This window comes from Semicossyphus pulcher, unplaced genomic scaffold, assembly GCF_022749685.1.
Source record: "Semicossyphus pulcher isolate SPU_LCO1_2020_fin unplaced genomic scaffold, fSemPul1.0.p SCAF_23, whole genome shotgun sequence".
In the NCBI taxonomy this organism is placed as follows: domain Eukaryota; kingdom Metazoa; phylum Chordata; class Actinopteri; order Labriformes; family Labridae; genus Semicossyphus; species Semicossyphus pulcher.
The window spans coordinates 14,522,151-14,540,926 of record NW_027211697.1 but is presented as its reverse complement, the minus strand read 5'-3'; the positions used below and the strand labels follow the sequence as shown (position 1 = coordinate 14,540,926).

The window sequence follows — 18,776 nt, the reverse complement described above, 5'->3', positions numbered from 1 at the left end:
TAATGCAAAAAAGTAAATGACCTATTTAAAACCTTAAATAGTTCTGCACTGTTTCTTCAGTGCAGGAAACTGTGTTGGGTTTTTGTATGAGGGTTTATCACAGTGCTTATTCGGGTGGGGCACTGAGATACAGAGCCATACAAAAACCTTACAGCAATAATCTCAAACTCAACCATTCATGTGATGGACCAAAGAGCACAGGACGAAATATATCCCTCTAAAAACGTGGTCACTACTGTGTCGATGACTTTGATACGCAGATTTGTGGTTAGAAGTCCGATTTTTAGTCGTTTACAGCCACAGTTAGTCCACAGATGTAAATGTTACCTCTCAGTAAACCTCTACTTTAAAATAATATTTTGCATCACTCCGAGCCGACGCTTACAAGATGACACCAGAGTTTCACACTGACCGGGACTCCTGACCAGGACTTCTGTCTAATAAGGTTTTAACACATGTTTCTGGTACTTCAGGTTTTTGTTCAAGCTTTGAATGGAGGCGTATCACTGTGACTCCTTTGACTACTGGGGTAAGGGGACTCAAGTCAGCGTTTATTCAGGTAAGTCACATTTAATGTAATATATTTAGAGACTAGTTTCTTTTACTTTTCTTAAAATGATCATTGATGTTTGAGAGGTTCAGCTCAGTTCATATTTAGAAAAATGATTTCACTGCAGCCGTTTCTTAGAAAGCATTTAGAAAAGTTCCTCTTTGGCATTAAAAGTTCATATTTAAGAGATGGTTCGTTTTAATCTTTAAATCCACCCGGCCGATTGAAATCCATAGTTTTTGAGAGGTTTGTGTGTTTGAATACAAGGTCTCGATGCCCTTCAATTAAACTCTGAGTGAAGAGATTATTGAGCTCACACTTAAATAAAATGTTAAATATATATTATAAAGTTTCTTTTGAAATTCCAGGAGCATTGACTTTAATAGGACTATATAATTACACTGAACTGTTGATCAGTTTAAGTTCTGAGAAAACAATTCTCATCAAGTGTTTTATATGTCTTGTTACAATTAAACAATAGACCCACTACATTCTAATAATAAATACTTCAATACTTTATTAAAACTGATTATTATCATATACGATTATTATGGCCACAGAACAGTGCAGTGACTTCACTGGCTTCACTAGCTTCTAACATTAAGATTTAATACGCAAGTTCATTATGTAAACATTTTTATTTAATCAGTATGTTTTTCTTTATATTACGTTTTATTAAAAATTGTATTATTTAAAGTCTTTTCAGGTTCATGTCTGTGAAATGCTTAAATTTTGTATAAAGATAACAAAATAATTTTAAATTTTAGACAGAAATTGTTCAGTATATCAAATAAGAATTCTTGAACAAAACATTTGGTAGTCGTAGTATATAGTAGTTTTAGTTTTTAGTGTTTAAGTGTCAGTACCAGAGTCACATCCCTTGAAAGTGTCCACATACTTGGCCAATAAAACTGATTCTGAAATCTGCCGCAATATATTTTATAACAATAAAATAGTTGTTATTTATATATGATTCATATATGATGAGTTGTGATCATTTGTTAATTTCTATTAATTTTATTTTAACCTTATAAAATCTCTCTCTTTGAAAGCCTCTCCACCGACTCTGTTCCCTTTGGTTCCATGCGATTCTGGGACTGGAGATACAATCACTGTTGGCTGTATGGCAGACGACTTCTACCCACAGGGTACTTTGCAGTGGACCGATGCCACAGGGAACAGCTTGACTTCTGTACAATATCCTGCGCTTGTCAAAGACAACAAATATATAGGAGTCAGTTTGGTCAACGTACCAAAATCTGACTGGAACTCCTTCAAGTCTTTGAACTGTTCTGCGACTCATCCTCAAGGCCCCCGAAGTGTGAAAGTTGAAAGTATGTAATTTTTTACCCTCTATCGTGGCTCTCTTATGTGTAGTCTAAACGCATGACCTTGTTTTTATGTTAGCAATTGATTTTCTATTTTAAATTTTTATCTACAAAGTCTACAATGAACAATCTTCTTAACTAATCTTCCTCTGCTTTTTCATTACTACGCGTAGAGGCCTCAACCCCTCCAAAGATAAATCTGGTATCAGCGCCAAGAGGAGACACTCAGACTCTGGTGTGTACAATTGAGGAATTACCTAACAAAGACCTGTCAGTAAAATGGAAGAAAAATGGAATCAATGTACAAGACTTCACTTCTTGCCCCGCCCAATCATCCGGAGACTTGTATTCATCTGTCAGTGTCCTGAATGTGAAGAACACAGACTGGGACAGTAATGCTGTTTACACATGTGAGATGACGCACAGAGGCACACCATATACAAAGAAGGCCTCTAAAGGTACAGTCATTACTGTTACTCCAAGTAACCTAGCTGCTGTCACAATGACACTCAAACAACCAAGTCCCAAAGAGCTGTTCAATAACAATCAGGCACAGTTGGAGTGTATCGTTACTGGACAAGACAAGGCCATTGTAGATGTGATGAAGATAACTTGGCTAATTGACGGAAACAATGTGACTGACAACATAACAGAGAAAACAGAATCCAGAAACGGTCAACACAGCAGAACCAGCACGATGACTCGGAGTTTGTCGAGGTGGCAGGAAGTTAACAAAGTGCGCTGTTCTGCTGGAGGAGACAACAGGACACCGGTAATTCAAGAATTCACTGTCCACAAAGGAGGTATGTTACCGAGTGATGGAAACTCATTGATGAAACAGCAAGCTGTGTGTAAAATGAACATTAATCTTGTAGATGAACCTCATTGCTAAAACAAGTGTCTCTTTCAGATCAGACGAAACATACTGTGACAGTCAACATCTTCCAAGAGGATCCACTCACTGTGGTGTGTCTGGTCTCCAGTGACAAAGAGCAGGACTACTACATCACCTGGGCAGAGAATAAAGGAGACAAGACTGGCAACTATGTTGATGGCTTTGACCTCCCCCCACAGAAGACTCCAAAGGGCTACTTAGTTACAAGTATTTACTATCCAACTGAGGAGACAAATGTGTTACAGTGCAACGTCTGGCCTGCTGGCAGCGAAAGATCCTCCATGATTCCAAAATCAGTGTCTCAGACCAAGGGTAACTCGAGTGAATGCGAAACAGTTTAGATTGCATGTGGTATGTAGTGCTCACGTTTTGTTCTGTCTGTGTGTGTAATCTGTGCTGCGGTAACATGTGCACCCTGTGATGTCACCAGTCTTTGTGATTGTAAAACACAACAGTCAACATGTCAATGTAGTTTTGTTTGTCATCATATGGTGTTTCAAACTGTCTGTCACATTGTCTAACAGCTTGAGAAGCATGCTTATTGTTCCAAATAAATGTTGCATGGAGAAAAGTTTGTTACATGTTCATGAATGACTTCTACATTTTTAAACAAACTGAAAAGCTTGCACAAAGTAACTCAATAAATAGGCTTATATTTAAGGCAAATTTAAGGCAATCAATTGCCTTAATTTTTTTAAGTTTATCAACTTAAAAGTCAAGTGTTTTCAGAGCTTAAATATTTGGATTACATGCTACACATACCTTTTGATTACAGTTAAATTAAAGTGCTTATTAAGCCAACTCAAATATTTTTCGTTCATGTGACTTAAAGTTTTGATTCGCCTATCCCAAGGGATTAAGTTAACAGAACTTTAACAAAATGAGTACACAAACAAACTCTTTTTTTGTTAACAAAACTCAGTATTTATTAGTCTCTTTTGTCATTATTCTTCATTAATCTCAACACAAACACATTGGTTGTGAAACTTAAAACCATGTGACTCAAAACTTAAAAACTTTGTGGCAAGTGATTGCCTCAATTACATCGAGTAAAACCAACTTTAACAGTTTGAGTAAATGTCTTCTATTGAACAGTATTTTCTTGCCCACTTCCATTTTACACACTGTTACGCCACGGTTAATAGGGATAAGACACAGAAAGACATTTTAGTAGAAAATGTGAGTACATTTTAGAGTAGATCTGGTCCTTGATCTTGGATAGGTGCGGTATAGTGCACAAATGAGTCCAAACATTACAGGAGCAAGTCTGGTGAGGCTGACCACAATGTCTCTTTGTGACGACACAGATGACGACAGAGATTTTCACCACTTAGCAGTGAACTGGACTTGTGTCATTATCACTGATGACGGTATGGATGGCCACAGAAACATCTCCAAGCTCTGGCTCATCAGACTCGTCCTGAATGAAGGAAAGAGAGATACTAATTACAAACTAGTCCAGCTAGTATGAAGGTAGTTTAAAAAGAAAAAAACAAAATATGCACACTTTACTACGCAGTACTTTTGGGGTGTTTCAGATCAACAGATTTACTTTCACATTCAGACAGTTAGATTCTAAAAATTCAGTCAGTGTCCCAAAAAAAGTAGACCACAGTTTCCTTATTTGAGACTCGTTAAGTTGTTAAAAAGGAGGTGTCCATTGAAGCCACTTGACTCCTTAAGGTGGGTCGTAGTGTAGAAAAAAAATCAAAAATGTTCATTAAGCAAAAACAAAGCTCTACCCAACAACATCTTCCTATGCTGCTATATTTTTTGACTCCAACTTTTGGAGTTATGTTTGTAAGTTATATTTTAGTTAAAAATGTTTTTGAGAGTTGTGTTGTGAGATGGACCGATGCTAAGCTCAGCATATATTTGGAAATGTTTTACCAGACCTCCGTATTGCTGTGAACAAAACAACACTGATCTCATTCATTAGTAATGGGAAGACCAAATATATGGACAGACAGACTGAACAAGGGTAAGTGAGAAAATGTGCATTTTGATGAACTGTTCACTTAATATAGAGTGGTATTGGTAATCATTCAAGGAGACTCACTGTGCAGGTTCTGAAAGACTTCCTCACACAGATACAGAGGCAGGGCATGGAGAAGGGTGGTACACCTTGTGTGGATGTCATGAAGTCCCTAAAACAATAGGGAGAATAGAATAGAAGTGAAGTTTACTGAATAAACCTCATTTTAAACAGTCCAATCAGAATATATATCTACACTAAAAACCTACTCACATATTTATCAGTCGGGGAAGATGGGGGTCAAGCTCAGCGTAGAATGTGCTGGGCAGGCTCTGGCTTGTGATGTTTAAATTCTGCATTCACCTAAATTTAAAAACAGAGCGGAAGGACAATACAGCAATATCAATAAGTCAGTTCAAGAGTAATATAACTAGGTTAATGTGATAGTTGTGGTTCTTCCCCAAACAGTGGTACTTGTTCCTCCATACAAGTGTAATAAATACTCCAAGTTTGACCTGTCAACTCTTTCCCTGTGGCGAGAACGAGAGCATCACCTGTACTGTCAAACAAACATGCAGCGCTTCTTAGTGATTCAGAGACAAAGCGGTTCCACCACTTTGAAAGCAAGAGGGCTGGAAAAGAGCATTGATAATGAATCCCAGACAAATGTGTATTATTGTGTATCCTCAAAAACATTTTTCAGCTCAAACTTGTGGTGGAGTCAAACATGGAGGATCTATCACACTCCTATAAAGTAGTAACTAGCCACTAAGTGAGTAAGAACCACAACTATCACTTTAACCTCCACAGAATGTGACATATGTTATCAACAAAGAAAAACAGGTAAAAGAGCTAATCCGTATTACCTCAGACTCCATTTTGAGAGCAGCCAAGAGGTCCATGAGCTCTGCGATGATTTTTTAAAATGCTTTCTGAAATGACAGAAGAGAACAGATTCAGAAAAATGATGCTGAAATGTGCATTTAAAGGGCATATAAATGACAGGGCTGACCATGCTCTGCATCACTGATAACTCTGCCTGGGTAGTATCTTCTTTTTTTTTTGCATGTCACCGTAGTATATGGTATATGACGGGATTTGTGTAAAAACAACAACAACAGGCTGAGCTGCTGCTGTCATTAAAATGAGAATAGCTGTTCCACCTTAAAGGTCAGTCCACCTTAAGTGAGACTGGCCTGAAGTTGTCGCTAGATTCGGAGCTAACCCCCCTCACTTTAAACGGAGTTATAGCATTTATTCACCGACAAATAGCCTAGACTGTACACACACTGACACTGCACCGCTATGTTTACAGCTAACGTTACTGCTAACTTTATACTTAACGTCACCCGCACTGTCTCTCTCTCGCTGACGTTACCCAGTGCGCATTTTCCCGTTGAAAATATGTCTAAAAATAGACGTTTAGTTATCTTCAAATAGTCGATGAAAAACGTACGCTTTTCAACCAGTTTTGAAAGTCTTGAACGGAAAAATGCGCACTGGACAGGTTCATTACTGTCTGGTTTCAAAGCATCACCAACTGTGGCCCCGGTTTCCCTGAAGTTAGGAATACAATGCTACTTTAAAAGATCTTCTGCAAGCAGTCATAATTCCTTCCTCTAATGTTTCATTACTCTCAAACTAACATTTGGACATATATTACAAGTTTATATTCTACAGTACCTTTGTGCAAATAATTCAAGCATTAATGTGAATCTCCTGACTCAACTGCTGGCTAATGTTAGCTAGCAATTATCAACACAAGCTCAACGTTATCGATCCCAAAATATCAACAAATGCTTTAAAATATAAAGACATATAAATATTTAACACTTACGGTGAGAGAAATGCTGATTACTGCCGATAAGAGCGTAGTTCCACCTTACTGCAGGCATTTGTGGAGCTTTCTTGACTTCCGAGCCCCGCGTTCCCACAGCCTACCGTTACTGACGTTGATGACGTCAGACGCACGCATTTAAATTGAAACAATAGAAATAAGTACAGTGAAATTATACTTTTAGAGTGGTGCTTAATTAAGCCGCAAGATAATTCAAGTAAATCAAAAATGATGAGTTTAGCTAACTCAAAAAGGAAGAAAAAGTCACAGGAACTGAAAATATTTAAGTTAGTAGAACTTTTTCCAATAATTAAGTTTACACTAGTTAATGTTTTTAATTAATTTGAACGTTTGGGTTTACAGTGCTGCAGTGAAAATGGAAATATTGTGATGCTTTTTAAATTTTGACTTGAAATCTTTGCTTTCTACAAACACTCACATAATAGACAAAAATATATGAGATTATGGGAGACATAAAACTAAAGGGAGAAGGAATGATGGAGTGCTCATGATTAAAAGCTTTTGAGGATTTTGTTGTCCTGCAGACTTCTGTTATCAGTTAAGAGCAGAAGGGTTTTCAATTTCCTGGCGTTGCTAAACATATCATCTTTCGAGAGTCACTTCCAATTTTCTATGCACCTCTGGGACCACACCTGTGGCAATGGAACTTTGTAGAAACTGTCAGAGCTAGTGAGACACTCATCTTTCATTGCATATATTTGCAAATCAGCACGTAACCAAGCGTGAAGAGGCAAATTTGCACACAGCAGACATCCTCACAGACAAAGATAACATTAAAAAATGTCTAGAGAAAAGTGTTGATGAAAGCTTTTTACACAAACGTGAAGCAGCAGCATAAATCAGATATATCCAATACACAGAATATTGAAAGCTCGTTAAACAGTACAACAGAACATATGTATGTGTGTAGTGTGTTTGTTTTGCTGTGTGGTGAAGAGTTCATGGTGATATAGAGAGGGATAGTTTCATATAAGCGTTCTTGGTTTGTAGAACATCATGGCAGCACACATCAGACAGAGCTGGAAGCCTCTGAGGTGGTGTTTAATGAGTCTGACCTTCTCACTGGTTCAATTGAGACCAAAGTTAAGAGGCTAGAAATGTGTGATCTTGTAACCAAATTGGCAGATATGAATGGTGATGACAGAGCCAATGAGCAGTTTGCTGCAGTTACTTATAAGGTATGTCATCCAACATTTCTAACAATGTTTAAATATATGTTTAATGAGCGTAATCAGCCTGGTGACAGTAACTGTTGGAAATGAAAGCTCGCTGCATCCCACTTCCTGATGGCACACACAACCTCACGCCGTGTGTGTGCTGCAGGTGAAGCCGCTAAAGTAAACCTTTCGCAGTATGTCCACTCAGTTACCAGCCCGTATCTGTAGCACCGAGACGAGGTGCCGCTGACAAAAGCACGCACCCCAAACGTTTTAGCCCAAACTGGATGAAGATTCAGCTGAGCAATTCATGAAAAAAGCAACTGTGCTTAAAGATGGAAACAACTTCAACATTTAGAAGAACTTCCTATTGCAGAAACGTGGGGTTTAAGCACATCGACGGTATCACCTTTAAGTTCATCACCTTTGTTTACTAAACAAACTCCTTTATTGATTGGGTTATTGAATGATTGTGGCTGCTGACTGTGTGAATGAACACAAGGAATATTGGGCGGTGTTATTTGAACCAGATCGCTACAAGAGCTTAAAGGGACACCTTCCGATGTTTTGGTTTGCCCAACCTTTTGTCAAATCTGAACCATGACATGATGAATGGAGATCCTGATAATAGTTGCCAAGTTAAACAGAAAAAGCTTGTCAGCTGTTTTGACATTGCTTCTTGAAGATTCACAGGCGAGAATAATTAAAAATCCTCCAGTAAGAACTGAGTCAGAATGACTAAAATCCATACGTTACCTAAACCTAAAAAGTTAATGGACTAAAACATGAGATACTTTCAGTATGGATGTTGTGGATGATTGAGTGGATATGACAGCCCGATATCATAAACCTATATCCATGTCCAAGTAATGCAGCTAAATCAAGTATATCTGGTTATCCACGCTGCAGTAACTGAAGGTGACAGGAGGATGTGATAAAGCTGTACACCAACTGTTGGCAAACACTTAGTTTTATATAAGCCCCACCACAGGAAAGGAATACCTTTAGGGAAGTGGTTAATAAATGGTACATTGGGGATTGCTTTGGTCAGTGAAACATGTTTGCTTTTCATGGTTTTTTTCATTATAAAAATGTATGTTGGTTAAAACTGTACTCAAACTAACATTTAATCTTTAGTTAAAACATAAGATCAGAGTAAATATTACATATATACACTAATTTACTGAGTAAGTACAACAATTTAGAATATGATACAAGCTCCCAAGTATTTTCGTACTATAGTTCAATTGAAACCTCTCCTTACATTTAAAATGTCATTGATATCACATAATTTGACCTCAGTGGCGTGAAAGGCGTCTTTGAGGTGCTTGTTTTTGTATGTTGGATGTGTTGACATATCACACTGTGACAATGCTTTTGAGATCTGGGGAAAAGGAACCATGGTGACCGTCACATCAGGTAAAATAATTCATTTTGGTCTTGATAATGACAATTTGGTGATTACACAGTTAAATATAAGGTATTTTGACCTCAGTGGCTTGAAGGGAGTCTTTGAGGTGCTTGTTTTTGTATGTTGGATGTGTTCACATATCACACTGTGACGGTGCTTTTGACATCTGGGGAAAAGGAACGATGGTTACAGTCACATCAGGTAAGCCAAACACTTTTTTTGTCTTTTTAATTTGTTTGTTTGATTTTGAAGCAGAATTAGGAAATCTAGTTTTGACTCCGTAAGTTAATGTATATCTGGAATACTGTATGTTAAAGGTGTTAAAATCCATAGACTCAATTTAAACTGAGCGGATCCAATTTCAAAGTTGGTAATTGCAGAGGCCAATGTAACTATGTAATAGGGTAGATTATTACAAAATCACACACTATGGAACATGTAGATGCTTGAGATCCAGGTTTTTGTATGCAGCGGTTAATTATTTGTTGAACTGTGACAACTGGGCTTTTGACTACTGGGGAAAAGGCACTATGGTCACTGTCACTTCAGGTAAGTGATTTTAATATGTTTGATTAGTGAATGAAACTCCCATTGATCCCATTACTAATGCAATTTCATCTTTTTTCATGTGGTCACAAGTGTTGAACAAGGATATCATAGCCAACAGTATTTTGTAGGCTGGCATAGAATCTCTGATAATATTAAAACTCCTGGCTGGTAGTTCTATGGACAGGTTTATATCTTACTTTGGTTTTGGCAACAGTTCAAATCAAACTGTTTGATGAGAAGTTATTATTAAGGGATATTACAGTAAAAAGTAAGTTTTCGTGTTAAGTCCTTATGACTTTCTGAACTGTGACAACTGGGGTGCTTTCAACTACTGGGGAAAAGGCACTATGGTAACGGTGTCATCAGGTAAGATTTGCACTGCTAAATCCCTTTTTAAGTTACATTTAAATTGCTAAAACCTCTAAAGATTTGGAGTGTCACAAAATGAAAGTGTTTTACTATAAGGGTAAAAAAAAAAACCCATCTGTTCGCCGGTAAAAATTCTCTGAAGACACTGGTGAAGATTTATACTAAGTGTATTTTATTTCATTGGAAGAAAATATATGACAAAGCGAGCATTATTAAAAGTTAGAGTAGAGTAGAGTAGCTCTCAACGTTAGTAGACAGCCTTTTCAGACTAGTGGTTCAGTAATTTCAGCGCTGTGTTACTATGAAGCTTTTGACTACTGGGGAAAGGGTACAATGGTAACTGTTACATCAGGTAAGAATACTGTTTAATCTCAAACATATTTGCCTAATTTAAACAAAAGTTAAAGTTAACAAAATGATATGATGCCATAAACTCAGTACTGTATGTTTGTCAAATGTACAGCTACACTCCATTTAACTTTGAAAAAATAACAATGATTATCATCAAAGTTACGGACTAAAAGTTATCGACATTTATATTTTAAAAAGAGTAGACCACAAATGATATTACTGAGGGAGGCTAGTTCATCAAATAACATCTAAAGAAATGTGATAAGATAAAGATGTATGTACGGAGCGCACTTCTCTCATTCAACATATGAAAAGGTTAAGGTATTAAAATGTATCCTTGATTGCAATGCTTTGCTATGCTTTTGATGAAGTAAGCCAACTTCATTCCATTGTTAACTTATGTTTGATGAAAAATATCTTATTTTAAATGTTCACTTCACTTTTTTAACGGCATTTTTGTTTCTACTTTGTTAGCATCTCCTACCAAGCCAACCGTGTATCCTCTGATACAACGTGATTCTGGGACTGGTGACCTGGTCACTCTTGGCTGCCTTGCCACTGGCTTCACACCGTCCTCAGTGACCTACACATGGAACAAACAGGGGTCTGACTTGCCGGAATTCACTCAGTATCCTCCAGTACTGAAAGACAATGTTTATACGGGAGTCAGTCAACTCAAAGTGAGCAGACAGGACTGGGACAACATGAAGCCCTTCCAATGTGTTGTGACAAATACAGCAGGAACAGGACAGGGGACATTCATCAATCCACGTAAGTCTTGTGTTTAGTCATATATAAATGCCTTTATAGTAGTTGATTTGAAATTTAGCAGGTTAACATGGCAGAGCTGTTAACATATTTTAGCATTGTGAAACAATTTAAAAGGTTTTCAAATTGATTGTGATGACACAAAGCGTACATGTATTGCCAGTAGATAACAGTAGAATACAGTACCAAATACATAAGATCCATTTCTTACGGTGCACTAATCAATAATAATAATACATTGATAAATGTTATTGGTGCAATGTGTCTCTACTAGTTGGTTTTATTACTGTGTTCTTTAGAGGTGTTATCAGAGGTAGACTAACCCCGTCATTGTACCTTTATCCTGAGCTGATATTTTGACGTTTGAACTAAAAGTAAAAGTGAGCCATCACTGTTGTAATTGTTTTACAATATACTCAATTATGAAGGAACGTGAACACAAAGGAGAGCACAAAAAATAATTTAGCTATTAAAAGGTTAGAGTGTTTCTAAGGTTTCTAATGTCATAATGAGCAGACCTGACCGGTTAACCAAACAGTGTGGTGGAATGAGAAGGTTGGCACTTTCTCGTGCACATACAGCTGCTGACTCAGTCTATATTATCTATTACTAATATTCTGCATGCCCTCTGCACCTGCTGAAGAACAAATTATTGTTGTGTGCTCTGCTTCTTTCCATCTATCTGCATAATCATAGTGATGCAGATAGATTGAACCTTTATGGTGATAATTAACGTTCAAGTTAACTCCATGTTTGCTTGCCTGAGCAGTCAATGTATATGCAGAAGCGAGCATCAGAGCTCTGCTGTTCAATTGTATTTTCCTCGAGTCCTTCTGCACACTTTAAAAACAAGCTAAAGAGATCCTTTGAGTTTTATCAAACTACATGAACCTCTGCTTCTGCATATATATATTATACACACACACACACACACACACACATCCCCTGCTTGCGCATACATATATTTGTTTATATCTTTTTTTTTTTCAGATATGCCTTATCAGATACCAGATGTTAAAGTGTTTGTCTCATGTTATGAGGATCAGGAGGTTGCCTTCACCTGCATTGCCAGTGATTTTTCACTAAGTAATCAAAAAGATCAAATGGCTGAAAAATGAAGCACCAATAGCCGATGAAGCAAATGTGATGAAAAGCTCTTCTGCAGAGAAAAAGACAGTTAATGGACTGTACAGTGTTTACAGTGTTCTCAAAGTACCAGCCAGTGAATGGACTGAGAGCATTAATTATACATGCGAGTTTGAAGGGAAAGGTCAAAATGGTGCAACGTTCAATAGATCCACTGTGTCCTACAAACAGACGTCCTCTCCCTCTAGTAAGTAAATGAATACTAATTATTGAAACATTTTGTGTGAATTTCTATGGTTTATATTCTCATTGGTTTGCAGCCATTCCTGTCCAATAATGTTTCCCTTATTCCTCAGCCCCAAAGGTGACGGATGCAGTGAATTAGCTGCTGACGTAGTGATCAAAGACCCTTCACTGGAGGACTTGTTTTCAAAAGGAAAAGGAACAATAGTATGTGAAGTCAAGGTAAATACGCCATCAGTAGAAGAGGTACGTTGGGAGGACGAGGAAGGAACTGAAATCGCTAATGCCAAATCGAAGGACAAAAAAGGACGTGGAGGCCTTTACAGAGTACCACTCGAGATCACATTTGAGGACTGGACCCGGGGGATAAAACCCAGCTGTGTTGTTATTCATCCAGATTTACATGAACCGCTCAAGAAACCCTTTGAAAGGAATATTGGTAAGAAAACTGAAGGGCTGTCTTTATTTTTTCTAATCATGCCATCAAATCCAGTGATCTTTCTCAGCTGATTATGCAGCAGAGATTTTCTTCAGCACTGTATGTGTGGCAGGAGGTTTAATGTTTCTCTCATGCTTGCAGGAGGACCGACTCGGCGTCCTTCAGTGTTTATGCTGGCTCCAGTAGAACATACTAGACAAGAAATGGTGACCTTGACTTGCTATGTGAAAGACTTCTACCCTCGTGAGGTTTTGGTGTCTTGGCTTGTTGATGACGAGAAAGCAGATTCAACATACACGTTCCATACCACAGAGCCTGTAGAAAACCAAGGATCCTATTCGGCTTATGGCCAGTTATCGCTCAGCCTTGATCAGTGGAAACAGAGTGATGTAGTGTATAGCTGTGAAGTGTCCCACGAGTCTATGGCTCAACCAAACTCAACCAAAGCTATTGTCAGGTCCATTGGGTACAGAATGCATGAAGGGAACAACCTGGTCCACCTCAACATGTTTCGACACATGCCAATACTGCCTTTTTAAAATGCGTTGTTGTCTATTGAATTAACTGACCGAACAACTGTTTAAATCTGGTCTTACCTCGAAGGTTATAAAGTATATAACCCTACAAAAAATGACTCAAATACTTTTGAAATCCAAAAACCAACATTTAGCTTTGAACATTTTACTTAAACTATGAAGGTCATAATTATGAAGATGTCAGACAAGTACTCATTGTGATATTTTATTATACAGTAATGTAGGCCTAACTGGAAAAGCAGGACTTTGATTACTTTGGTGCATTTTCACTCAACATTTGTTTTCTTTGTCTTCACAGGTTAAATGAAACAAGGTGAACTTTCTGTAAGACTTATTTTGTCTGCCTTTTTTTCATTAACTTAAGAGTCATTATTAAGAGTATTGTGTAAGTATTTTCCTTTGTTTTAATTACAAAAGCTTTATGTCTGCTGAACAAAAATGTTTAAATGTCATTAACCATTGATGTTGATCCATTTTTTGCTTTTCCATTTAATTGTTCATACTATCTATTGTCTAAATGTCTATTTCACCAAAACATTTTTTAATACGTAACACTTATTTGTTGTTATTGACATTTTAATTGTTTTATCATGTTATTTATTGCATTACTCTGTTTATCATCTCCATTGCATCTGCAAAAGACAAAAGTTCTCGGTTCTATTATTAAGAGACTTAAACCTTCAGCAGGTCCTGACAAGCAATGCAAAAACTATTGTGCATGTACACTGACATGAGACGACATGAGATATTTAAATGTGCACTCTGTTTCTCTTACTGGCATAACCCCACCTCACACCTGGTGTCTGTGATGCACCGTTGCTCATAACTTTGTTTCACTTCTGTAATTTGGTACTTTACTAGGGGCGGCTGTGGCTCAGTGCTAGAGCCGGTCGTCTTTCAAACGGAAGGTCGGAGGTTCGATCCCCAGCTCCCTCACGCTCAGGTCGAAGTGTCCTAAATTGCTCCCGGTGGCATAGCCAACGGGTATGAATGTGATATCTGATTGACAGTTGGGCACTTTACGTAGCAGTCCTGCCATCAGTGTGTGTGTGAATGGTTGAATGTGAAATGTAGTGTAAAAGCAGCTTTGAGTGGTCGCAAAGACTAGAAAAGCACACAAGTACAGTCCATTTACTTTAGTGGGAGCTGGGTGTTACTCAATGCTTCCGCCTGCTGCTTGCCCTGATCACTCTACCCTGTCATGCTGCAACATCTGTGCAACAGACTTCCAGCCTTCTCTCCACCTAACTTTTAGGACACACACCATCTAGCCTAGACACAAAGGTATTACCATTTACAATTCAGGCCCACATAATGTAAAGGTATGTACAACTGCTGATATGATATCAGCTCATTTTTTATAAATAAACATCTAATAGTTAGAAAGAAGCAAGCAAAGGTAAAATAATACTCTCTCTCTCTCTCAGGACCGCAGGTTCTATCTCCAAACATCAATAAAATCAGCAATAAAAAAAAGGTCATAACTTTCTTCAAGGATAGGCTTATACTGCAGTACATTGTTCTCACAATACCAACACCCCTGTGTTACTTAGACTGTCCACAAGAGTGAGACAAAGCTCCACGTACAGCAATGTTGAGCTGCATCCTCTGTGAAACACCAGTTGGGTAGACATTTGATGATTCTGAACTGGACTTGCTAAATGCTAAGACACAGAGGTACATTCACTTGAAGAACAGAGACTGTTTTTCTAACCATTTCTGTTCCTCCATACATACACATGCAGAGTTACTGTCAATGTGTGCACATTCTGTCTTTGAGGTAGAACTGCTTGTTTGTATTGTTTATAGATGCCGATGGTCTCTTTTCCCATTCCCAGTGGAGTGTAGTGCTTTCAGTCTCTTTTCTGCTGCGTCACCATCTGACGTCACAAACGTGCCGGGGACAGGGTTAGTAAAGGTTTTTATTGTACCTATTACTCAGTCTGTTTATCAAACTCGGCACCCACAACTTGGAACGATGTTCGAGCGCTGCTTGGAAGGAGACGGGCGGAAATTGTAGCTGAGTTGACAAGGAGTCACAGAAGTTACCGACGTAGCATGGCATTGCACCTGAAAGGGGGCGGAGATTAGCGTGTCAACATGGTTTTTGTGTTCCCATCAATGCCGATTGGAGACGAGGCGATAATTACCCGGGTCTACTGCAGAGTCATTTGACATTGAGATTTCAATTATTTTCATTTTTGGAAATAATATAGTGTAATTATAGTTAATTATAGTGTAATAGTGTAATTAAAAAGCACCTGTAAAGTGCCTTTGAGTGTCATGAAAAGCGCAATATAAATAAAATGTATTATTATTTTAAAATTAAACTGAAATTTAATAAGTGAGCCACTTGTCCCAAACAGTCAAAAAGTACATTTCTATCTGATGCTACTTCAACAGACAACCATAAAAATATTGTACCGACAAAAATTGTGACAACTTCAAATCTTCAATACAAAAACAAAAAGACACTTCACCCGTCATAGCTGCAAATGCACAGGTGTTACTCATAAAACTGATAGCTGTTTTATCAGTGTCCCAGTGAGCTGTGATAAAAGAGTCTTTGCTACGTCTTAACTTAAGGATGAGCTCTGTCTCCTCTTGGACCCTTTAACAATATAATGTGATTAAAATGTTTTTCTTGCTCTTTACTTTAATTAACGGGTTTTGCCTTTGCCGAAATTTCAACGTCATGATGCGGATTAGTAAGTAGTAAACATGAAGCTTTGTCAGGTCTGTCCTCAAGAGGAAACTACTTTTAAAATGCTCGTTTGTTGAACGGAGGTCGGATTGATCATTTCTTATGCATTTGAAGAAGTCGGGAAATCTAAACGCTGAACGGCTTTTGTGACACCGTGTCAGGAAATTTAACTCAAGTTGAATCTTGATCTTGATGTATCTTTAGCTGTTAGCATGATGTCTGTTTATAGAGATTAATAAAACACTAAATCATCGCCAGACAGCCGCTGATGGGAGCCGGGATGTCATCTGCCTGCTTTTGCTCTCCACACGGACTGTTTTTCCCGCATACGCAGCAGCCTGCTGATATGTGATTGGTCACAGCCTACAGATTAATGCAAGTATTAGGTCTGTGGGTAACATGAGCTTTTAAAAAGTATGACATATACATGTATATTGACAATATGTTTATACTGATGACATGTTGGCACTGCAGTAAATATTGTTTGAGAAACTGACCTTGCTTGTTTTGTTCATCTTCTCGTTCTTCAGTGGAAAAAAGCAGCCAGAGTGTTAAGTTTATTACTGCCACCAAACCATGGATGCATGTTCTTCCTGGAGTGACCTTTGTTGTTACTCACTCCTGCAGTCCTTCCAGGGTGGATCGAGCAAAGTTCCCTTCAGTTTTTCAGACAAAAGGAACTACACTTGTTGGCTGCGGGGATACCCCAACTCATGGGAGTAGACACATGAAAGGCATCTTATGTGAAGTCTGCAGAAAGTTTGCTCTGAGGCCTTCGTGGAATGGATGAAATGTGGATTTGGAGAGCATTTCAGAATGTGTCCAAAGTGAAGAGACATTTACGAGACAGAACTGATGAATGTCATTCAGGTTTACTAAAAAAATAAATCACACCGACACATTACTGCTTATGTTGGCATTAGAGTATTTGTCAACTAGCTACCATGCATTTTGGCCTGCAGGCAGATAGCATTGTTGACTATTATAGACTCATTACACTCTATTTAAACAGTTTTACTCAGACCCTAAACATTACATGTAGAACCGTGCACATGCTCTCAGAGATGGAGAATGCAGTAAACACAGCACTGATCATTGGTCACATGACTCTTTATACATATATCAAGCCTGTAATCTCGGTTGTTGAAATAAAATCTATGAATCCAGGATCCTTTTAAGCATTTCTATGTTTTTAACATAGACACCAAAAGCAATCTCACTAGCTGGCTTTTATCAAACCAGCTAGCTTGACCCACCTGGCCTTACCTTTGTGCCCTTAAAGGTCAGCTTTGTTGCAGAAGAGCAGTGGTAGAAATTCACGGTGGGAAATGACGTTTTTTGTACGTTTTTGGAGTATGTTTGCTTTTTCAAACATAGAAACAAAACAAGCTCCTCAGAGTGGATCAAGTTTCCATTTGTTGGTAAGCCTCAGAAAGAAATACCTTAAGCAGCATCAAGAAGCTGCAGCATCTGTTGTCCGAGCGTTTGTTAGACCTACCTGTAGGGTTGCAAGCCTTTAGGGAAGGTGGCCTGTGGGTAGGATAAGTTTGTGCCATAGACTGGCAGGTTTGTTATGTTTAGTGAATCTCACCTGTGTGTCAATTGTAATTAACTTTAATTACTCAACATGTGTGAAACATTGTCCATCAGCTTTGACTACAATTTGATAATGATGATGTATAATTGATGTAAACACAGTTTACACCAGAGGAGGAGCCCTCAGACCACCAATGATTTCAACAGCAGTTTAGTATTATAGCAGAAAGAAAAACTTTAGACTTCTTCTGTTTTTATTTGGGAGCAGATCTTCAGTTCAAGTTAGTGAATTTAAAACAGTAAAAGAAGGAATGAGTGGTATCTTATTCAAATAGTTGTCACCCTCCTGTGAGGAGGAGTCAATGCAAACTGTGATGTCTTCCTCCTCTACTTATGTGACTGCAGAGAGGAGGACAGAGAACAGTGGACACACAGTTTAACATGATGGACTACAGGACAGGACTGCTGCTGTTAACTGTCTGCTGGGCAGGTGAAGATCATCACTATATTCATGTTACATAGCGTATATATCTGTCAGCAGCTGATTTCACTTGATGTTTTTATCCTCTCTCCAGGTGTTGATGGTCAGACTCTGACACAATCTGAACTGGTGGTTAAACGTCCTGGAGAATCCCACAGACTGACCTGTTACGCCTATGGATTCACATTCAGCAACTACTGGATGAACTGGATCAGACAGGCTCCTGGAAAAGGACTGGAGTGGATCGCTTACATCAGGGGTGACAGTAGCCACAAACACTACTCTCAGTCAGTTCAAGGCCGGTTCACCGTCTCCAGAGACGACAGCAGACAGCAGCTGTATCTGCAGATGAACAGTCTGAAGACTGAAGACACTGCTGTGTATTACTGTGCCAGAGAGCCACAGTAACACAAACCATCAGCAGAGCTGAACAAAAACCCCTCAGTGCCTGAACACTTGTAACATGAAGCCACCAGAGGAGGAGCCCTCAGACCACTAATGATTATAACAACAGTTCACTGTTAAGAACAGAACAGACAT

General features: G+C 38.4%; 1 pseudogene and 1 gene segment (V, D, J or C); both read left to right on the top strand.

The window, feature by feature from the left end:
* The window catches only part of LOC138602572 (immunoglobulin gamma-1 heavy chain-like), a 38,535-nt pseudogene extending 21,437 nt beyond the window's left edge, over positions 1-17,098 (top strand).
* On the top strand, positions 470-3,344 carry LOC138602926 (immunoglobulin heavy constant mu-like). The segment is given in 5 exon segments: positions 470-559; positions 1,603-1,884; positions 2,052-2,336; positions 2,370-2,681; positions 2,789-3,344. Coding segments are annotated over 5 exon segments (1,272 nt in total).
* Positions 17,099-18,776: the final 1,678 nt, after the last annotated feature.